This window comes from Pocillopora damicornis, chromosome 4 (genome assembly GCF_964200805.1).
Source record: "Pocillopora damicornis chromosome 4, jaPocDami1.2, whole genome shotgun sequence".
Taxonomy (NCBI): Eukaryota; Metazoa; Cnidaria; class Anthozoa; order Scleractinia; family Pocilloporidae; genus Pocillopora; species Pocillopora damicornis.
This window is the reverse complement of record NC_142673.1, coordinates 3967964-3991094: the sequence shown is the minus strand read 5'-3', so window position 1 is coordinate 3991094 and position 23131 is coordinate 3967964. Positions and strand designations below refer to the sequence as shown.

At 36.9% G+C, this 23131-nt stretch overlaps 5 protein-coding genes and 1 pseudogene across 8 annotated transcripts; 3 read left to right on the top strand and 3 right to left on the bottom strand.

The window, feature by feature from the left end:
• Positions 1–2686: 2686 nt before the first annotated feature.
• LOC149046523 (uncharacterized) lies at positions 2687–4562 on the bottom strand. The gene is made up of 2 exons (XM_089205580.1): positions 3912–4562; positions 2687–3434 (listed from the first exon to the last, which is right to left on the bottom strand). Exons 1-2 carry the CDS (start codon positions 4476–4478, stop codon positions 3279–3281), a joined length of 723 nt encoding a protein of 240 aa, XP_089061706.1. The 5' UTR covers positions 4479–4562; the 3' UTR covers positions 2687–3278.
• A 480-nt stretch (positions 4563–5042) lies between these two features.
• On the top strand, positions 5043–8213 carry LOC149046522 (uncharacterized). Of its 4 annotated transcripts, XM_089205561.1 has the most exons (3): positions 5043–5830; positions 7676–7694; positions 8092–8213. In XM_089205561.1, coding segments are annotated over exons 1-3 (753 nt in total). In that variant the 5' UTR covers positions 5043–5098; the 3' UTR covers positions 8094–8213. The 4 variants fall into 4 exon arrangements, with proteins under 4 accessions (XP_089061687.1, XP_089061686.1, XP_089061685.1 ...); XM_089205560.1 differs by lacking the exon at positions 8092–8213 and having other exon boundaries at positions 7676–7776; XM_089205559.1 differs by lacking the exon at positions 8092–8213 and having other exon boundaries at positions 7438–7776.
• Positions 8214–9458: 1245 nt separating this feature from the next.
• LOC113670398 (uncharacterized) lies at positions 9459–12507 on the bottom strand. The gene is made up of 2 exons (XM_089205579.1): positions 10960–12507; positions 9459–10118 (listed from the first exon to the last, which is right to left on the bottom strand). The coding sequence occupies exons 1-2, from the start codon at positions 11608–11610 to the stop codon at positions 10047–10049; spliced, it is 723 nt and encodes a 240-aa protein (XP_089061705.1). The 5' UTR covers positions 11611–12507; the 3' UTR covers positions 9459–10046.
• Positions 12508–12562: 55 nt separating this feature from the next.
• On the top strand, positions 12563–14745 carry LOC113670394 (uncharacterized). The gene is made up of 2 exons (XM_089205584.1): positions 12563–13123; positions 14039–14745. The coding sequence occupies exons 1-2, from the start codon at positions 12563–12565 to the stop codon at positions 14105–14107; spliced, it is 630 nt and encodes a 209-aa protein (XP_089061710.1). The 3' UTR covers positions 14108–14745.
• A 312-nt stretch (positions 14746–15057) lies between these two features.
• Positions 15058–15976, top strand: LOC149046521 (uncharacterized; annotated as a pseudogene).
• Positions 15977–18083: 2107 nt separating this feature from the next.
• LOC113670408 (uncharacterized) lies at positions 18084–22341 on the bottom strand. The gene is made up of 2 exons (XM_027186549.2): positions 21602–22341; positions 18084–20786 (listed from the first exon to the last, which is right to left on the bottom strand). Exons 1-2 carry the CDS (start codon positions 22262–22264, stop codon positions 20646–20648), a joined length of 804 nt encoding a protein of 267 aa, XP_027042350.2. The 5' UTR covers positions 22265–22341; the 3' UTR covers positions 18084–20645.
• Positions 22342–23131: the final 790 nt, after the last annotated feature.

The following is a 23131-nucleotide window of genomic DNA, read 5'->3' as shown; positions in this document are numbered from 1 at the left end:
TATGATGTATGTTTGGGGACGCAGGACATAAAACGTCAGGCAGACAATTTTTCGTTCCTTCTACCGCCATTGATGATATCCTTTATGTGGTCACCGACTAACGAGGACAAACTTCGACAGACCTATTCTGCTGTTTTGCTCCATATTTCTCGCGATCTGGATCAAATTCAGCAGAACGAGCCTCGTTTCTACTGTTCTGAACGAATACCGACGGAAGTTAGAGACTCTTTAAACATTTTGCGTTCATTAGAACAATCGGGTAAAATCTCCTGGGACGACGTTAATTTCTTGAAAGAAGCTTTAAGGACAGTTGGAAGATATTATCTCGCCAAACTGCTGAAAACGTTTGAAGTTAGACGCGATCTAACGCTTCTCCTGCATTTCTATGCGAGAAATAGACCACAACTGGATCTAGTTAACGCTTCCCTTTCGATGAAAACCATCGCACGTCATTTGTTGACAGTCGTCACGGAAAAAGGAAGACGAAAGATGTAGATTTGACGCCAAGCTTGTAACTTCAAAAAACTGTAAAGAATGTATAAATTGTGAAATACACGTACAAACATGTACAGATGTTTAAGAAACATGTTTAATTATAGAACAGGAACCAAAATGCATAAACCAGTAATAGCAAAATATTTGAAGAGTAATGATTTGAAATTGAATATTGAAGAATAATGAAAATAAATAAAAATATTCAAATCGCATGTTAGCTGTCATTTCGTTAGTTCTCTGTTGGGGAATACTAGTTTATATACTAGTGTATAAATCGGAGAAAGTATTGGTTTCCAAACTTGTGAAAGTTAACCGGATTCCACAGACAGAACTTGTCATGGTAGAGTTATTCGATTTTTCCGCTATAAGTTGTGAGTGAAGCAATCTTTGTTGCATAGGTTTTGGTTTTTTTTTTCCACCATAAGTTGTGTGTTCATTTTTGCTTGGTACTTGGTTTGCTTCTTGTCAAACTTGTTTCTTGGTTCATTTGTGATACTTTCTCACTGTGTATCTTTCTTGGTTTCAATCTTTAGTCATTCTTTCAGTGTAATACTCAATCATTGGAAATTTCTCAAATCGCATCATTATCAAAAGTTTCAATTTCAAAGTAGTAATATTTTAGTAGTACTTTTTCGAAATTTCTTGAACATACATTAGCATCAATTCACAATACTTTACCGACGATAACTTCAAAACCGTTTTTGCATTTTTTTTCGACTTTTTTACGATTCTTCTATTTTTTGAAAATGTAATGAATTCTGGTTGTTGTTTAGAATGTTGTTTAGTCAGTCACTCAGTGTCATTCAGGTAAAGTGAGGGTAGCACTCTTAGACTTCAACGGAGGAAGATATAGGCAATGATAAATTAACCCCCAGAATTAAACGCGGTCTTTCACTCGCGCTAAATGCGAAGAGCTGAAACAAAGGAGTGGAATAGAATGTTTAATTGCCAACACAAAAGGCAAATTGATCAAAATAAAAAGCAATAATGATATCAAAAATAAAAAGATGACAGCTTGAGGATGGACTTGAAACCAATGATCAAAGTTTACTTTCGATATTATTTTTCTTCAGAACGATTGCATCAAAATTTGACGAGCACTGTTTCAATCTTACTTATAACTATAGGTTTTGATTGGTATTAAGTTTCACCTGTAGTACATATTATGAAGGCTGAGCTTTCTAAAGCGTGCGAGCTGTAAAGTATAATATTCTATCAGAAACAACATTATGCATAAGTATCGAACTGACAAAAACGAGTTGCGAACCTCTTTCAAAAAGGCAAAATTTTGGTATTGCCTCTTAACTGCTGAAATTATGTCATTGGTGATCAGTTTCATTTAAACCAGACTAGCCATTTTAAAATGGACCTCTGGCTCGACAAACAATAATTAAAACAGTCTATCAATACAAATCACAACTTCCGCCATTTCACTTTCATAATTCCGGGAATAAGTAGCTTATTCTAGGAACAAAACATTAAATAATAATAGAAAAATAAAAAATTCTTCTCGCTAAAACTGTTTAACAACAGATTTTCTCAGCTTACCCAGCTGCCAAGATCTAACATCCTGTAGCTAAGCATTTCAGCCAAACTGATGCACTTCTCTGACATTTCATTCCTGCGTTTGTCGTCGCTTCTGGAAGGTTACGCCGCCACAATGATTTCCCCTGAAATAATCACGAGCATGGTCAATTTACTCCACGGTGAGTTCACTCCACTACGCACATCAATGTCGTCCTCGAAGATTTGGTGGATGTTCTTTTTTGATTCCGCCAGTGATCTCATTCTTGCGGCGTAAAATCTGTATCTTTCGTTTTCGTTTTCCGTGAAGGTTGTCAACAAATGACGGGCGGTGTCACCAAGTCTAAATGTATTCTTTGCATGCATAACCGTTTCTTTACTTATCTTTTTCTTTATAATTTTTATGTAATTTTTCTTTTTTTTTGGCACTTTTTATCTTTTTCTATCTTGTTTTACATCGCTTTTCAACCATGTATTCGTAGCTTCATGTGTTCAACAATCTTAACAATAAGCAAATAGCATCAGCTCTTTCAAATTCGTTTCAATTTCACCTTTTCGATGATCTATAGCAGTTTATTTAACAACCTTCAATTCTCATCTTTTTCAAAGTGTACTGTTCTTATGTCAAAAAAATTGACTGTCATCTTTCTATAAATCTTCACTTCTCTTTTTCAAAATGTTCTTCCAAAAATTTGGTTCTCATTATTCTATAAATCTTCACTTCTCCTTTTTAAAATGTTCTTCCAAAAATTTGGTTCTCATTATTCTATAAATCTTCACTTCTCCTTTTTAAAATGTTCTTCCAAAAATTTGGTTCTCATTATTCTATAAATCTTCACTTCTCTTTTTCAAAATGTTCTTCCAAATATTTGGTTCTCATTATTCTGTAAATCTTCACTTCTCTTTTTCAAAATGTTCTTCCAAATATTTGGTTCTCATTATTCTATTAATCTTCACTTCTCTTTTTCGAAATGTTCTACCAAAAATTTGGTTTCATTTCTCAATAAATCTTCTTCAAATTGTATTCTTAAAAAACATATATATTTTTAAATGGATCTTCATATTTCGTAAGAAAATACTATCAGTAAAGTACGCAATCGTTATCAGTGTCCAAAATTATTACCGAATTAATAATAATTATCAATTATTGTGTTAAAAGTTATGTATTGTCTGCAAACAATTCTCAAATGTAACGAAAGTACGGATTTACATCTAATTGTGATTTAAAAGTCAAGTTTGAATAGAAAGAATATAGCATCTTAACGGTTAGTTTGTAATGGAAAGAATATAGCATCTGTTAACTGTTGGACTATTTGAACTCTCTCTTGCTGCATGGACAAGTTAGTGGTGGATTCCATACTCTGCGTCTTATAAACAAGGTTGTACCGTTCTTTTACTTGGGTGCTAAACTCCTCCTGAACGGAGAAAAAAAATCAAATTATCGTTTGCTTAGGTGGTCTAAAGGTTTCCCAATTAGTTGATTTAACTCAACTACCGCAGCTCAAAGATCTACAGATTATCGAAGTTGTTGCTACTTAGTGCAGTTGTTGAGCTAGTCTTAAGTCCATTACGAAAAACACAAATAAGTCCATTAAAAAACACAGTAATATTTTCAAGGTTTTTTTTGGTTTCCAAACTACATTCTTAATTCAAATTCTCAAGGGATAATTCATCGCCAAAGGGTTTGGCAGATACAGTGCCTCCCCCATAAGTTCTTCTATCGCTTTCGCAAGTTCAAATTTACATGAATAATCAAGAAACCACAAGATGATTCAAAACAATGGCTGGTACTGGGATCAGCAGATAAATACAAACTACGCATAGATGTGTATCACACCTATTATGACATTCATGCAATGTTTCATTACTAAATATGTAATGGATTTACATACCCAGTTTCCTAATTCAACCATTCGAGAACAGAGTTCTTCGGCTGCTGTGCTGCACAACTCTATAACGGATTGCTCCAGTTGTTCTTCGTTTGAGTAGGCGACAGCGATGATCTCTCCAGCAATAACAACAAGCATTGTAAATTCATTCCAAGAAAATTCTAGCTCTCTGCAATCTATCACTTCTTGAAAATTGAGCAAAACTTTCCTAACTTCCTTGGTTGAATCTGCTGTTAAGCTTATCATTTTAAAGTTAATTCTGTCTCGTGCGATTTCCATTAGTCTCTCTAATTGTCCAGCAACTTTTTTAACAGGAACAGTGCAGCAGTATGAATCCAAACGTACAATCCTTCTTGCGTAGAAATCCAAAAGCAACATAAGGTCCCGCTTGTATTCGTACTCAGTCAACTTTTTAACAAGATCTAATCTTCTTATAACACGCATCACTTCTTTCAACAAATTTACATCTTCCCACGAAATGTTCTTGTTGTGCTCTAAAGCACGTAATAACTTAAGGATAAAGGTAATGTCTACAGGAATAAGTCCGTGGCAATATTGTCGTAATTGCATCTGATTGTTTTCATCTAAATTAAAAGAGATGTTAAAAGAGATGTTAAATTAAAAGAGATGTTGATTAACGTCGAGGAGGACATGTTGGTGCTTGCTAACTTGAAATAGCTTAGTGAGCACATACTTGACTATTTATACTCAATAATGTCAATCAACACCATTAGTGCCTCAGTATCGACAATAACGCCTTTCATCATGCATAATTTATTCGTAGCCCTGGGAACCCGTTTCTAGACATTCCTCACCAGGTCCCCGAGTCGAGAAGAAAGAAGAACATGCGAAAGACAGGCGAATGATCTAGAGCAGTTTTTCTCTTGAAAGAGGAAATTTTAACGTGCAGTTATCATCAACTAAGAAAAGATACTGAGTGAATTCTATGAATACTGATTGGCACAGTTTCTAAGAAAATCCATGGTTTATTTACATAGATAGAGGTACCAGGCCCACCTCACTTTTTGGCCGCCCACGGCCCAGATCTACAACGCCCGATCGAATATTAATACGATCAAACATCCGGGCACCTACTCTCGCATGTGTTACGTGCGAGACTAGGTGCCCGGATGTCGGGTGAGTGCTTTAGAAGGTGCGGTCTTCCTTCCTTCGAAGGTTTTGTTTGAGTCATGGCGACATCGAGACTAAAACCTATTTTACCACGAGAGGGGTTGTTGATATATCAGTATCCACACGTGTTAAAGGAGTTTGTTGTTGGGTGTGTAAGAAATTTAAGTATTGATGATAGAGCTGCACTGAGGCATTTGTGCTTAGATTATGTTGCGGGGTCGAAGTTGGATGTAAATCTGTCTAGTGATCACGATATTTACAAGTTGTTTGAATTTCTCGTTCAAGATAATAAGCTGTCGTTTGCCGATTATGTATCAGTTCTGAAACGGATTCTATCTGTGATAGGTCAGAAGGATTTGCTTCAGAGCCTTAAGCAGGTTAAATTACGTATATACATTGGTAACATAGTCGAAGGTTATGTCAAGATGAAAGGTTGTGCTTGCGAAAATGGCGGTCTATCGGAAGGTCCTTGCTGTTATGATGGGTCTGTTGAGCTCTTGGTAGCAATTAAAACACGCAATAAGGGTTTGATTGAGGAATTTTTGAATCAGTTAAGTATGGTTGTTGTTGATGGTAACTTCCTGCGTATTTGTAACGGAATCATTCGTTCTCATCTGTCTTGGTCTGCGCTTGTGGTTTACTTAGTAATCATCGGTGAATTGTATGGGTCGTATAGTCGTTCTTCAGGAACTTCGGTTGATGTGGCATCGGATGGGTATTACGCATACGCCTTTAGTGGAACGAAAACAAGTCAGCTGTTATCAGAGTGGATTTTAGAAAAAGGTGGATTGGTAAGTGAATCAAACGTCGCTTCTTTCACGTTTTCTTTTGAATATTACACTGCCATCAGACTTATCGCATAATGACTGTAAACAGAACTAAGGCTACGCTACTGTGAAAGCTGGATACATTTTATGCATGAAGCGAATTCGCTCGGACGAAGGGCTGACGCTCGGAAAGTCAGCTCTGAAACTCTGTACGGTGGCCAATTTACGTTTTCAACTCAGTTGATAATACTAAATTGTCCTACATAAATATGTGACTATATTTTTCAACAAAGCTATGTCCTACCTACAAAGTCGCCGACGGAATAGAAACAAAATTTTAGGGCAACTTTATATGCGTTGTTACCTGGTATCTATTTATTACCAGCTTCACTTTGACTAGACATCGAAGATATCCTTGACGAGTTAGTCACATCTCATCGGCTAAATTGGGTTTTGATTCTTTTCCCTCACTTAAGATTTTGTAGACTGGACTATCAATTTATTTGGGAAACTGCGCATGAATGCATGTCAGGGCAAGACATTCATGTACATGAATAAGTTGACTCCGAATGATAAATTATGTCACTAGGTAAAATTATGGTATCCTAGAATACTATCTTGCTTTCGACCACAGTAATGGGTTGATCAATCTCAATCGGTTTTTGCGTTTCCTTTGTGGTACGTTCACTATCTTCGCCATCCATCTTTAAACGTATGCGATTAAAACGTAGATTCTAAACCATGCACGATTGAACAGCAAAAATTAGTAAACAAAACGAAAAACAAGACAGTTATGCAAATTCATCCTCTACTTGTTTAGTCTAGGAATCCTTCGAAATTCTGAAATTATTGATAAAGAAAAAGACTTTCTCTGTTTCAAATTAGGTACAGTTTTTACGATAGGATAAGAGTGGAACAGAAAGACATGTACATTCTTTTCATATTGGGTTGGGATTGCGCATCGATATAACAAATAATTGTTTTTCTTAATTTATCAGAAAACCTTTAAGAAGTTTGTCTGGTCTCAACGAGGAGTACTGGACAATGGATCAGATGTTCCAGAATCGCTAAGGGAGATAAGAAGGCTTCTGCAGTGCTATTTTGAGACATGAAGCACTCATGAGGCTCTCATAAAGGACTTTAAGCGGTGTGCAGACGTGATTGCGAGTACAGTGCTATTTTGAGACGTAAAGCGTTAAGGAAAATTAAGGACGCGTTAAGGAAGCGTTAAGGAAGCGTTAAGGACGCGTTAAGGACGCGTTAAGGACGCGTTAAGGACGCGTTAAGGACGCGTTAAGGACGCGTTAAGGACGCGTCAAGGACGCGTTAAGGACGTTAAGTGAAATTTAAAACTAAAAGTCCCCTCTTACAGACTGCCACCTTGCCATGGTGGAGGGGCTTGTGCGTTTCAGCACTCATGTGTCTCTCATAAGGACGCGTGACCAAATGACTTACAGAAGTGTGCAGTGCACTGTGCGAGTACAGTGCTATTTTGAGACGTAAAGCGTTAAGGAAGCGTAAAGGAAGCGTTAAGGAAGCGTTAAGGAAGCGTAAAGGAAGCGTTAAGGAAGCGTTAAGGACGTTAAGTGTTATGATAATGAAAATATAAAACTAAACATCCCCTCTTACAGACTGCCACCTTGCCGTGGTGGAGGGGCTTGTGCGTTTCAGCACTCATGTGTCTCTCATAATGACGCGTGACCAAAGGACTTAAAGCGGTGTGCATGCGTGATTGCGAATACAGTGCTATTTTGAGACGTAAAGTGTTAAGGAAGCGTTAAGGAAGCGTTAAGGACGTGTTAAGGACGCGTTAAGTACGTTAAGCGTTGTGATAATGAAAATATAAAAACTAAACGTCCCCTCTTACAGACTGCCACCTTGCCGTGGTGGAGGGGCTTGTGCGTTTCAGCACTCATGTGGCTCTCATAAGGACGCGTGACCAAAGGACTTAAAGAATACAGTGCTATTTTGAGAAGTTAAGTGTTAAGGACGCGTTAAGTACGTTAAGCGTTGTGTTAATGAAAATATAAAAACGAAACGTCCCCTCTTACAGACTGCCACCTTGCCGTGGTGGAGGGGCTTTTGCGTTTCAGCACTCATGTGGCTCTCATAAGGACGCGTGACCAAAGGACTTAAAGAATACAGTGCTATTTTGAGAAGTTAAGTGTTAAGGACGCGTTAAATACGTTAAGCGTTGTGTTAATGAAAATATAAAAACGAAACGTCCCCTCTTACAGACTGCCACCTTGCCGTGGTGGAGGGGCTTGTGCGTTTCAATGATCCTAAGAACTCAGCCGGCGGAGGCATGCGAGCCTCTGGCAGGTACAACCAAGCCGGAAAGATCAACGGAGAGAAACCAGACCAAAAGGCAGTCAAAATGCTAACTCTACATGATACCTTGGTTATGTCACTTTGTTACGTGTATGTGCCTGTACACGAAAAGTAACGTAATTGAAAAATGTAAATGTGCTTGTTACTTCAATTTCTACTTTCCAATTTTCTACAAAGTTGTAAGGGATGTAAAAATAGGGAAAAACTCGTACATTTATGTCAAGATGTCAAAGAAACATGTGAAATATAGAACATTTGTAAAATCCAAAAACAGGGTCAAAATAATTGAATGATAATAATTTAAAAATTGAATATTGAAGAAAATAAAAATAAGAGTTTATACAAATTGTATGCTAGCCCTAATATCTTTAATGTTCCGTGGGGGGATACAAGCTAAGTAGGAAATTCTCTCCACTTAGCGGATAAATCGGTGAAAGTATTGGTTTCTCCACACCGGAAAATAACTCTCTATTGATGCATTTTAAAGCGAGTTTACAACATACAAAGAGAGATGCAGAGATGTCCCGATCCATGGGGTGTATTAGTAATTCCTCAGCCAGCGCAGCTTTTTGTTGACGAAACTATCCAGCCATAGGGATAAACGCAGTGGATAGAGCATTGCCCCTTTCGTGTCGCGGGTGCAAGCTATGGCCGAGTACGGCAACTTTCTCGGGTCTGGTCTTCGATCCTCCCTTAGAGGAAGAGGTGCGAGGGCTAAGTTTGCGAACAGCCGCTTGTAATTAAGGCTAAATGCAATCATATCAAACCAAACCCAAGGTACGCAAGACTAAAAGAAACTAATTGGAAGAGAAGCAGTACAAAACGGAAAAATTTCTAAACAGGTCATCGATCACTTAACTTGCGATAGCTTTCAGTCACATTAATATTCCGCGCTGACTCGTTCTATAAGTTATAAGTCGAACGCATTCATGACGCAAATAACTAGATAATAACCGCTGACTCTGTGTCAAGAGATTTTTGTTTTGTTTTTTCTTTTAACTTTTTTCAGCATTTTTTTCCTTTTTTTTCACTGAAATTTTATTTGATCCAAAAATAGCTCGTAGGATTGCACCTGATTGCCCAATTGAATTTGAATTTTTGAATGAAGTACCTAGTTAATATACTGCAATCGAAGAGGTCCTAAACACGACAAAATACATTAGAGTCCCTTGCTGGTGGTTTAACGTACGAGCACTAGTTTATCCGGTCGTTGACACCTTTCCATTCCCGTTTGTTCCCTTTCCAAATAGCTGAATGATAGTCCCATCTTAAAATATGTAAAAAGGAGGAAGTTGCTTCAAAGAAATACATAGACTTGACCTTTTTTGTATTGACTTGATCTTTATTAAGCAACAGGAACTCAGGGCTTTTGATCTGTTCTGGACAAGCTTGGACTTTTTTCTTTTTGTTTCATTTTCCTTTTTTATATGTATGCATCTTTCCTTTTTTTTCCCCTGTTTTCGTTTTCTCGTTTTTTTTTTTATAAACTTTTTAGAACTTTTGTGTTTTTTCTTTCTAAGTTTTCTCATTTTTATATCTATGTTTGGCGGCTGTTGCCTTGTTTTCTGTGTCTGTTTATGTATTTTCTCTTATTTCTTTTCTCATTTTTATATCTGTTTGGCGGGCGTTGCCTTGTTTTCTGTGTCTGTTTATGTATTTTCTCTTCTTTTTTTTCTCATTTTTACATGTATGTTTGGCGGGTGTTGACTTGTTTTCTGTGTCTGTTTATGTATTTTCTCTTCTTTTTTTTCTCATTTTTACATGTATGTTTGGCAGGTGTTGACTTGTTTTCTGTGTCTGTTTATGTATTTTCTCTTCTTTTTAGCCTCGTTGTAAAAACATGTCTCGTTTAGAAAAAGATAGCTTCCTCCAACTTTCGGACTGCGTCTGCTATTTGCTTTCTGCTCACTTAAGTGTTGCAATTCATGTCGTTCCCGTTAACCAGATTGTGTCTTCTTCTCACAAAGGTATGAAAGTCCTCCTGTATTCAAGAGAAAATACGTAAATATAAAACAATAAAAAAAAAGCAAAGGAAAAAAAAAAACTGAAAGAAAATAATGAACCTAAGAAACACTTTAGAAAGAGAAGGAGCTTTTATGATTATGAGAACAGCAGAAGTTGATCGCTCCCATTTCCTGTTAGTATGATGGTAGATATGAACAAATTTAAAAATGGTGATTGTTTAAGTGACAACTGTCTGCATTTCTCTGATCTACTGAACCCTAAAAGCCCCAGCTGTGAAAAATTTATTCGTCTGGATAGTATGCAAATATGTATGATTGCAAAGAGACAAACATTTCAGGGCTTCAAAAAATATCTCAGCTTCTACATGCCATCGTGACAGACAATTAACCGTACTTATTACAAGTTTTTTAAAAATGCTCCCAGATAAATTCTAATTGATTGTCTAAGTTTTCTGTGGTAATTTTAGCAGCAAAATCTATCCAAAGTCCAAAAGTCCAAAGTCAAACCATGGCGAATCGACTGCATTATAATTTAAATTTTGTGCACTCATAAACTTCTCTGAAACAACTGATTCTTCATATTTGGAACTTGAAAACGACTCAATCCTTTGCTAAATTGGTCCAGTATCAATTTCGTTTCTCTTTCAATAGTTTTCTGGTTTCAGAGAGAAACTTTGAGCTCATTAGTCACTTAGTAAAGTTATTAGTTAAGATTAAGTTTCACTTTCAATATTCCAACTTCGCATCGAGAAGTTTCGATTTCTTACTAGTCTCTGAAGCTAGATAAAATCAACCGAATACTGATGCTATTGTATTAAATTATATTCATAACACTTAATACAAAGCGATTTTATTTACCCAGCTTCCAAGCTGAAGCATTGGACAATATAGCTCATCTGCCAATGCTATGCAGATATCCATTATGGCTTCTTCTGAGTTTCCTCCAGGGTGAATTGATGTTGAAGCGCAAATGGTTTCCCCGGCAAGTGCAACGAGCATAGAGAAATTATTCCATGTCTTTCTTGAGTTCCATGCGGTACATTCGTTGACAAATTTTAGCCAAAGATCTTTCTTATTATCACCATCTGAGCTGCTCATTATGTCTCTCATTTCAACGGTTCCCTCAAATCCTTCAATCAATTGCACGAGATACTCCGCCAACTCGGTCGCTGATGACCGGTCGTCATCATCAAAAGAATGCTGTCCATTCCTCTTATTGACGTAGAAACTAAGAAGAATAAACATGTTTCTTTTTACCTCGAACTTCGCTAATAACTCAGCTAAATCCTTTCTTCCAATTTCGTCCAAACATTCCATCAGAAAGGAAACGTTGATCCACGACATCTTCTTATTTTCCTCCAGAGCATAGAAAAGGTCAAGAAGTTCCTTAACTCGTCTTGGAACGTGTTCAACACAAAGAAACTGAAGTCCTTTTTGCTGTTCTTCATCGAGATTGCGAGCAATCTGATACAAAGTATTTCTGTAAGTTTGTCTAAGTCGGTCAGTCATTTCGTTAGTAAGTCTGTAAGTTGTCGATGTTGTCGCAGTCGTCAGAGGAGGCAGAAAATTGGGTCTGGGATCCTTTTAGTATGAGTATAACAAATTTCCCTTACCCCCCTCTACTTAATAGAGTACCATATTAGGGCAATGCCATCTGTAGTTACCATGGTGATAGACCACAAGGGCCGGTTATCTAAAGAAAGATTAGTCGTTGTTCAGCAAAACTGAGTTCTAAACTATCTTCAATTTAGCTGAATGTTTTACACTCATTTCCGTGTACAGTGTCAAGAGGGCCGAAAAGTAACGGGGGAAGGACATTTATTTACTGAAAGCAACCCTCTCATGGATAATATTAAGGTCCTGTGTTTGTGTTAAAGCACGGTTTGGGTTAGACCCCGTGTAAGAAAACGGCCTCAACTGTCTTTGTAAACTCACTCAAAATAGAAATGTCACCACGGATCTGTCTGCAGTGCCCCGAACGTAGCACACACAGTTATGGCGATTCACTCGATCTCGTTCTTTATTTTTTTCCCTATAACAGTGAAACAGTGGAGACAGCGACGCTGTACTGTGAAACTTTCTCTATTGGACAAATTTCCCATTGATCACACATCTGCACTTTCCATTAGCCACCTCATATCGGTGTCAGAGTATAAAACAATTCTCATCTCTCTATTGTTATGAGACAAAAATGGAAATGACGTAATTGTGAAGTGCCCGGATGTTCAGAGCAATATATTAGCATGCGCCCTTCGTAGGTTCTTGTTTTTTACATGTATTCCTACTAAATCAGGGAGTCAAGAACAGCTTCTTCTGGAGACAGAAGATCTTTTCCATATCCGTTCAGCCTGATGAAATACCAATATCCTCAAGTCTTTAAGAGCTTTATAGTTCAACGTCTTTGAGCAACGATGATCGCGCAGCTTTTAGCTTTTTATGTTTAGGTAATATTCCTGATTCGATGTTAGATGGCGACATGGCTACTGATGCTGAGTTATATAAGTTAATCAAGTCTCTTCTAAATGCTCAGGAATTATCTTCCACCAACATGTCACTATTAAAGTATATCCTTAAAGATATAGGCCGCGCTGATTTGTTGCGAGAGCTGGAAAAAGTGGAATTACAAATCTCAACTGGAGTTCTTTTGGAAAATTACATGAGGTTTAAATCTGTCGATGGTTTCCGCCGTGACGCTGAGACGAAGCCTCCTGATAACCTCAGCAATGTTCTGGAACATTTACTTACCACCAAACAAAACAACCAGGAGATGATATGGCAACTTCTTGAACAGCTAAGGCAAATTAGTGACTGTCATCAGATACTACACGCGTTCATTCGTAAAACTCAGCCGTCTTGGTCGGTGTTTACAGTCTTATTGGTTGTCATTTGTGAGTTATATGCTGCTTGTACCCCAAATTCAAGAGATGTGGAGGTTTTAGAAGCTGGTTATTATGTGTGTTGGTTCACCGAAACCGAGACATGCAAGTTATTATCAGATTGGATTATTACAAATGGTGGTTTGGTGAGTAAGCTGAACTTACATATTGCATACCCTGAATATATAAATAAGTCCTCCAAATATCGAGTTTAGATTTCCGCAACGTTACCTGATTGGCGTAGAAAGTACACGTTTGCAAAGAGCGAATGCAAAATATAAAAATTACAATTGGGATAGTCATGTGTCTAAGACCTAAGTCACATTCTTCTGCAACAGAAACGACAACCATAGGAAAACATCGCGTCGATGTTTTGATGATTATTCGAATCCATTTTTCACAGTTGCAATTCAGCAGGAATTGACTTTTATTTCAAAGAAGTGGTGATTTGCGAATAGTAACCACGATCTATAGTTTGCTTTAAAAACCATAGCTGTTTTTAAAGACGAGCGTTTCATAAAATACCGACCTTCCGTAAAGTCAAACATTTTCAGGCGTCATGCTTGAAGTTCAACAACAATTACCCTGATTTTTCACAATACTAGTTGTGTTCATTTGTCTTACATCTTCACTGTTTTCCAACCATGTTGTCTCTATATATTCCGTTGGTTGGTAACTCCCAGAAAGTGAAACATAAGTTAGTGAGTGAAAGAATGTTTTAAAGAAGTGAAACATCACGTATAATGCGAAGAGAAAAACAATTGCTCGATGAGTTAATGTAAATTTAGGCCTGTTCGACAATTCTAGAAAGCTGTTCAAGCGAAGAAGAATTCACTGGTTGATCGAATGTATTCAATGACTCATCTGAGTGAAAAACAAACATTTTTTAAGTGTCTAGAGATGAATTTTCATTTCTTATAAAAGGTGCTATCAAAGATTGCTCACAATTCAAACTCCTCTCTAAGCGGCGAGACTTTAAGGGTAGCACACCCTTGATTTGCGGCTGGTCGATTTAAAATCACCGAAAGCTAATAGTCTATTGTCTTTAATTTGTTTGCCAGAAAACATATAAAGAATTCGTCAAAGAGAAGAAAGGAGCAACATCAGTGAATCTGTGTCATTTTCCATGAAAGAATCTGTTAGTGAAAACATCAAGCTACACGGAAAACGGGTCGATGCACATTCCAATTTTTAAATTAAAGATACATTGTCTTACATAAGTTGATTTAGTACGATTCACAATACTTTTGACTTTCCTGTGACAATACAGGAAGCTCTGAAATATTGTGAGAAACCAATAGAGACACCCCTCTTATAGACTGCCACCTTGCCGTGGTGGAGGGGCTTGTGCGTTTCAATGATCCTGAGAACTCAGCCGGCGGAGGCACGTGAGCCTCTGGCAGGTACAACCAAGCCGGAAAGATCGACGGGGAGAAACCAGACTAAAAGGCAGTCAACATTTGTAGCCGTGCAAGAATTAGTTATTTTCTACGGGACTCTTCCCCTTTTTTTCGTGTTTAATGTCAGTCTTAGTGCTTGTAAATAAAACGCAACGTGGCAAAAAATGCCCCTGAAGACCATTTCTTTTTTCAATGGTTTCATTTTTCAATAGTTTCTCTGGACCTTCTTTTTTCAGTGATTTCTCATTTCTTTTTTCAATGAAAAAAAATTACAAATACGAAATGTGTAAATAGAGTTTTTGTAAAAAAGTGTTGAACAATGTTGAATATGTAAAAATGTAAAAAGATAATAAAATAATAATACTTTATGTGTTTGATATTTGACGTCTGCCAATCGAGTACATCGATCATCATAATTTCATTATTCAGGAGTCTGAATTAGCGTTTCCTTGAATTTCGCAGCAACCTGGGAACTTTCTGTAATAAAATCCTAGACGATTTAAGAATAGGGAATTTTAATTTTCCTTTACTCCAGTTCCGCGTTCATTCGAGGGTTCCTTATTGCAAAAATTTTTGGATGGGTCGGATGGCGCTACTACCACGTTTACATCTTCGCGAGCCGAACGAATACGACTAAACCCTTCGGTTTTTACCTTCCATTATTGAAAACCTGTCTTAAATGGAAATTCCTGTGCTCTCGAGATGTCGGGAAGTGTCGGGGAGGTTCTGTTAGGTTATACGAAAAGATTTTGTTCCAGACAGTGGGCGAAAGTGTATATTACTTAATTGCTAAGTGCCCGTAAGAACATCCGTCTAGTTTGATGAAATATCAGCACCCTCCTTCTTTTAGGACGTTTTTAATTGAAATGGTAAAATCTTTTAATATTAATGATCGTTCAGCAGTAAGTTCCTGGTGCCGCGGTTTAATTCCAGAATCGAAGTTAGATGGGAAAATGGCTACTGATGCCGGAATGTTTTACTTTAATAAAGAATCTACAGTATGCAGAAGAATTATCATTTATTAATCTGTCGATCATAAAATACTCCCTCACAAGTATAAGTCATTTTGAATTATTGCAAGAATGTTTAAAATTACGAATCACAGTTGCTATCATCATCGAATGTTTCCTTAAATCTAAATATGTCGGCGGTTTCCGCCAGGGAACTTGTGCGATGTTTGCTGATGATAACATTAACATCGTAGAATACTTACTGTCGACTAGAGAAAATAATTATGATAAGTTTAATCAAGAAATTGAAAATTTAAAGCAAGACAGGTTCCCAACTATCATGGCCAGTGGTTACCTCATACCTAATGATTATTGGTGAGCTTAACGTTTCGGATACTACAAACACAAGTTGCGAGGATGGTTATTACATGTATTAGTTTTCGAAGACCAAGACGTGCAACTTAATCTCAGATTGGATGCTTGAAAATGGCGGTTTGGTAAGTAAATTGAGACCACCAACAACATATGTATGAAGTAAGGAACTCGTTATATAAGTAGTATATCGTTAGCAGATCAACCTCACCATCAGGCAAGAGAATAAACATTGATTAATGGAATGCGAAACAGACAAACCCAAACTACGATACTTATAACCATTAGACCTTACAAAGGAGTATTTACGAATGAAGAAAGGCAAAAATCATTGGAAAATATCGCAACAATGTTACAATTATTATTTGTAATTCAATGTATACACGTTACAATTCAGTGCTATTTAGGACGACTGACAACAGATATATTGGTAACTGACGGTTTTTATTTTTTTAATATTTGCAATGTATTATTTAGTCCAAAGCGGTTTGTAAAGATGATTTGAATATGTTATTATATGCCCAGTTGCAGAGTCAAAAATTCTGTGGCTGTGACACGCCAGTAATTGCTTTTCAATCCTTAGTTTCAGTATTTTCAAACAATTAGAAAAATCCAGTGGTGCGATTGACATAACCGTGTGACGGAGTAAAAAGCCTAGCTTAGTAAGACGATCATTGAGGCGCGAAGAGAAAGTGAAATGATAAATTTGTGCTAATGTTTGATGATTCTAGAAAGCCGTTCTGGAAGATTAAACACAATTCTAATTCAATTTCTTTGGTGAGTCCTGATCGAAGGTCATCGGAGTGAAAAGTTTGATCTCTCTTCTTAAAGTCTAGAACGCAGAACTGTTTAAAGTTTCGCACCATTTTTATTACTCCCTTGGTTTGTCAGTTGGTAAGCAGAAGTTTGTTGTATCGATTTTATTTTGTTTACTTTGCGAATTAATGCTGAAATATTTGTTTTGTTTCCAGGAAACTATTAACAAGAAGAATACAATCTTTAAATTTGTTTCAAATTGGACGAAATTAGTTGCTTTTAGATTTACTATGATATCAGTCATCATAATATCAATCATAATCTATTTTTATTACATTAATCATTATTGAATCAATCATTTTTAATCGTTATTACATTAAATCATTGTAATATTAACGAAGTTATATCTTTATGGCGCCAATCACTAAATATGAAGTTTAATAAGTCAAATATAAAATCCTATCCAAGAGGAATAGCTCGGAATCTTGCCCCATGATCCTGTACTGGTTCACTGAGTAACTTTTAAGTCAGTATTTAAGTATCATATCGATTGTGATGCAAATGATTATTTCGGCATGTGATAAAGTAAAGTGTGTTAACCCTTCAACTCCCAGATAAAATTTTTGATATTCCTTACTGTCAACCATGCAATTCTTATAATGTTAGTTCAGAGAATTTAGTATTGGATCAACTAACTATCCCCAAATTGATCTTTTTCTCTATTCTCGTCACTTATCTGGTTGATATTGTATTGATATTGTAAAGAGAAATTTTGTCTTGGTCACTAACGGGAGTTAAAGAGTCAAGTTACAGTATGTTTCCATGAGTATTGTATGTCGGCCGGGTAGTTATTATACGTGTATATTAGGTATCAATATTATTTGTGTCAGTTAGGCTAGATTTACTTTAGCTTTGTAAGTTGTGTTAGCAATATTCTTATTGTAGTTGTAATTTGTGAGCACTGTATAAATAAATGCGAAAATAAAAAGCAAAAAAGAACTTTAAGTCAAAAGCAATCATGACACAAATAATTTATTTGATGTCAAGTATCGAGTACCTTCTGGTTTTCACAGCTTTTCAACGGGTTACCCCTATTGCGTTGAAATGTCATTTCCGATGGGATTATACCCTATTACGCGAATTTTAGGGACATGTTACTTTCGCGAATTTGGCGTTTAAAGGACAATCATGAAATTGAGTCGAACAGTGAGCATTACGGAAGATAGCGATTTTCAAGCTCCCCGTGCACACGCGGAGGGCATGGTTTCTAGTGAAAGGATGACGAAAAGAGGAGAACTGATGTTTTTAACTGACTGAAAGGGAACTTTCACCATCTATCTATTGATACTCAGACTTAAATATATGTTCGAGAAACTTGTTAATCACGTCTCGAAAAGCGTTCCTTTTCTCTGGAACATACGCTGTTTTTTCAAAAGGCGAAATCTCAGTTTTGAGAGACATACGCATCTCAAACCGCATGTTCATGTTACTTGTTTTTTTTACTTGTTTTTTTTTTCTAAGTTTGTAACATATGTCCACCGTTTTCTGCTCTATCCCAGTAATGAAAGCTTATCACCCCTCCCGAAAGTATTGTGAGATTTCATGAAAGATTAAGAACTAGGAGAGAATTACCATTTTTCACACTTTATTGAATCACAAAATTTTCTAAGTCACCACGTCTGACATGCTATTGACCCTATAACTATAAATAAATTCTAAACATGAGCAAGTTGACAATTGGCTTGTACATACAAAACAACAAAACGTTAAAATGATCAAGATACAATATTTTTAACGTTTTCACCTTGTCTTTACGATATTGGTCGCTCATCGAAGTTCGTAGTTTCTAGTTTTCCTTTCTTTTCATACTAATGGAAATATACTAGTCTGTTTTGTTTCACAAATCGAAAAAATATTTTTTCTTATTTTCTCCATTATTTCAGATCATGAAAATCTCCAGAGCTGTTTTAGAGAAACCGAGTTTCGTTTTACACTCTCCTGTGTAAGGCCAATTGTCAACTTACAACATTAAAAATAACTACATTACCAAAGAGAGCATCTATCATACATTAAACCATTCATAAATCAAAAAACATAATCAAGTTTTTGTACTTGAGTACCAGTTTCCTACTTAACAATCTACGATAACTTTCTCATCCAAGGCTAGGCATATTCCATCACTCATATATCATATAACTGCTAAACGGCTATTATGACCAAGTCATTAGGAACTTTCATATCTACCAATGATAAAAAAGCAGAAGCTATTTCAATAAATCGCTACACTTCTCTTTAAAATCGTAATACTTCATCAGTATTCAATTAACGAGCCTTAAGGCACTTTGAAAGGCTTTTGCTTCTTGGTATTTTGAGGTCAGTTGACCTTTTCCGAATTGTACCACTGAAACACTGAAACATTGAATGAATCCTAGTACGAATTCATTGTAAAAGAGACGTCAGCCAAATTTTGAGCAGACGTCAGCTCAAATGTGAAAATATGAGCCGTTTTTCAACACAAATGAGCAGCCATATTCATCTTCCACAGTAACAAATCCTCATTAACCGTCACTGTGCACTTAGTTACCATGTGACACATAGCCAAATGGCCTATGGATCACACAGGTTTGAAATGTAATCAGTACGAGGCAAAACACAGCACTTGATTACAGACGTTACAACCCACCAAGGCAGCAAACGTGTCCGAGAATTGAGCTTTGAGATTTGAGATTTGAGATTTGAGCTCATCTCAAGAACCACATCTCTTGACGAAAGGAACATTTCCTTCTTTTGTTCCGCAAAATTTACCTTTTTAGGTATGTGACACGACTGTTTTCCCCACTGGAAATTAAGTCGAACATCATGAACGTAATGATCGATCTCTGTAACATTACAGTAGACCATTGACTCAGTTTTAGAGGCATCTGCCATAAATTGCAACCATGTTTTCTGGTTGGCATAAAAGATACATATTGTCTTCAAAGTGATTCATTATATCACTTATGAATTCAAACGAGAGCTTTGAAAGTCGCTTGTTATTATTCAAGCTAACTGAACCTCTGAATAAGAAAATACTTTTCAATCACTATTGTGAGATATCTCCACTGACCTCTTTAGGTTATCTATTGAGTCTGAAACAGTTTACATTATCGTGTAACTTTCTATGAAATAGGCTCTCAGCCACTTAATAAACAATGAACGTTGAGCGAATCTCGTGACATGAATTCAGTAAATTTGCATTAAATTTATATTTCTCATAAATAGAATTAGGCTCAGTGTGATCGATAAATTCTCAATTCTCCGAGATTTGAGCTTATCTTTACAATCCACCAAGTAGCTCTCAAAGCTACAACAATGGGAGTGTAATAGCAGCGACGTGTCCGAGATTTGAGCTCATCTTAAGAACCACATCTCTTGACGAAAGGAACATTTCCTTCTTTTGTTCCGCAAAATTTACCTTTTCAGGTATGTGACACGACTGTTTTCCCCACTGGAAATTTAGTCAAACATCACGAACTTAATGATCAATTTCTGTAACATTACCATAGACCATTAATTCAGTTTTAAAGGCATCTGCCTTAAATTGCAACCATGTTTTCTGGTTGGCATAAACGATACATATTGTATACAAAATGATTCATAATATCAGTTATGAATTCAAATGAGAGCAATGAAAGTTTCTTGTTATTATTCAAGCTAACTGAACCTCTGAATAAGAAAATACTTTTCAACACTATCGTGAGATATCTCCACTGACCTCTTCAGGTTACCTATTGAGTCTGAAACAATTTACCTCATAAAATAACTTTCTATGAAATAGGCTCTCAGCCACTTAATAAGCGATAAAAGCTGAGCGAATCTCGGGACATGAATTCAGTAAATTTGAATTAAATTTATACTTCTCATAAATTAGATTTAGGCTCAGTGTGATCGATAAATGCTCAAGTTGCCCTTGGATTTTTAAAAATTAACCAGGCTTTAAATTTTGAGAAAACAAGAAAATCTCTATAAACAGCATCTTCTCACAATGAGTGTGCTTTGCTTAGATTCAAATATCAAATTTTAAATTCTAATTAAATTTTTCCATCTTTTGCCCCTGACTTACTTGGTTACACTATAATCAAAATCTTACCCAGTTATACCACGTAATCAAATCAAAGAATCTACCTATCGGTTATGGGTTTCTACGCTTTTTAGTAACTAAAGAAAACCTCCTTCATCTTTCCTACCAGGTCGGTCAACACCGACTGCCATGACGAGTCAGGTGCTGGCTCAGCGACAGGCTCACAGAAATAACCATTATGTCGTTCTCCAACAAATCGGCAAAATTCTTTCTACAATAGGAAAGATAAAAGCTAATTAAGTTCCTCTTCCGTGCGATTCCACACAAATCATAAAGTATAGAATTATCTCCGAGTTCAGTTCTCGAATTGAATCTACTTTGTGTTATGAATTGGTAACGCGAACTGCCGAAATTACAGCCGCCTTGCTTCTCAAGATATTGTTGTATTATTGTTTTAGAAATGCTCCCAAGAATCAAACATTTCCGGTATCCTTATTTTGAGCTCGACTACCAGTTCCGGACAAGTTACTAAGAGAACAATAAACCACCGTACTATTTTAGAACAGATAATAAAATTTCCCACCCTCGTGACTTTACTTATCAACTCGTATTCTAGCGACTCCAAAGCTTCCGAGCGCACGTAAGAAAACAAACATCACGGCCAAAAATCACGTAGAAACCGAAAAGTTCGTTTTCGGTTTCTAACTAAAAATCCATACAATGCGAATTCCGTCTTACAAGGACGATTTAAAACGAACAACATTGAACATTTGGTAATTAGAGTCGGCCATGAATGTTTATGTTTCATTTAGAAGCGTTGAATGGAATGACCGGCTGATTAATTAAAAAAATTAAAGAATAACGAGTTTTGTAGGTTTCTTAAGTGGCTTTGCGAGATAATAGGCGTTAATTCCATCCAACAGCTCTTGTTTCAAAAATGTCTCTTTTTTTCAAAGTTCAGTTCAGTTTCACTCATGATGATCCTGTTCCGCTTTCGATTTCGCTATGACGCTGACATGCTCATTAGAATAATTCACTATCAGAGACAAAAACAGCGAATAACACTGGACATGAAATTCCACTCACCCAACTGCCATAGTTGGCTACCTTCTTCTCTAAGTGGTCAGCCAGCTCGATGGCGACGTCCAATGCATACTTCTCTTGTTTTTGATTCTCGTCAAACACCAGCAAGACAATTTCGGCTGCAATGGCGACGAGCAACGCCAAGGTGTTCGGCTCAGTTTCTTTGGCTTTAGGCAATGCTTTCCGGCGGATGACGTCCAAAACGTTAGAAGCTCTCTGTTGGGATTTAAGGATAGCCTTGATCGCTCCTTGGGCCGGTAAATAAACTCCATCTTGGACATGGTTCACCATTTCCGCTAAATGGAGTCCCACACTGGCGGTCGACGAAGTCATGGGTGGTTGAGAATCCTGCCTTTTCAAAACGTAGATCATCAGTTCTCTTGTCAACTCAAATGCAGTCAGCATAGTTACAAGATTTTGCCTTTTTATTGCGCCAAGGAACTCGGTCAGGAAGTCAAGTTTCTCCCAGGAAATTACGTTTGCTTTTTCCAAGCGATCAAAAATTTGAACGCCAACGGAGAAATTACTCGACAAGCCCTTCTGAATGTGGTCTTTACAGTAAAACAAGAGTTCTTCCCTTTCCTCTTCAGTCAGATCTTGAGAAATCTTGACAAGTACAATTCGGTACCAACGCTTTAGCTCCTCTAACATAGGTAATAATAACATAGACTTACAAAAATTGTGAAAATTTTGCCCTAAAATTCTCCCCCTTTGAAAGATGATATGGCGGCCAAAAAAAAACCCGAGCACCCTATTTATATCAGAAACAGACGTAACATTGCCATATTAGGCAGAGGTATCCCCTACCTCCGTAAGGCTCGTTCTCAGTTCTCTTCATTTAGTTCAAATAACTTTACAAATTTAAAATGCAATTGGTGTGCCCGATGCTGTAGCAAGGTGAATCTGTAGCGCGTTGAAAGCGAAACGAAATACGAAATTGAAAACCTTTGTGTGCGATCTCGAACTGAATCTCTATGCAATCAAAAGATTTCTAAACCCCATATGTTATTATGGTTGACACATGAACGTCTTTATATATATTCAACGGGAATTTGATCAAAGAAGTTTAACAGATGGGGAATCTTTCCAGTCGCTTACTCACAAGTCTTTACTTCAGCGAAAGGGCGTTCGAAGCTTAGCTTTTAGGTTTGGCTAATTGAGCCACTGGGCTGGGCCAGAGATATTGCTCTTATGGTTAATCGAAAAGACTTTGTCGAAGATTGGTTCCTATTAGCAGATGAAGATGCGGAAGGTGGAGCAAAATTCGGAACATGAATGAACTTCCTTCAAAAATATTAAAACCAATATACCTCAGAATCTTAGTTTTCTGTAAAATAAAAAGAGATATTTTTTCTCTAAACCATTGCCACGCAAAAGCACAGTTTGTGGCATCGCTGTGCACAAGTGCGGGCACAATCCCAGTATCCCTTGCGGCCCCTTTCTCTGTGTTATTTGGTGCGCGATTTAATACAAAAAAAATCCCTTAACACAGTGGGGAGAGGGAGTCTGCTCGCAGCCTACACTATGCAAGAT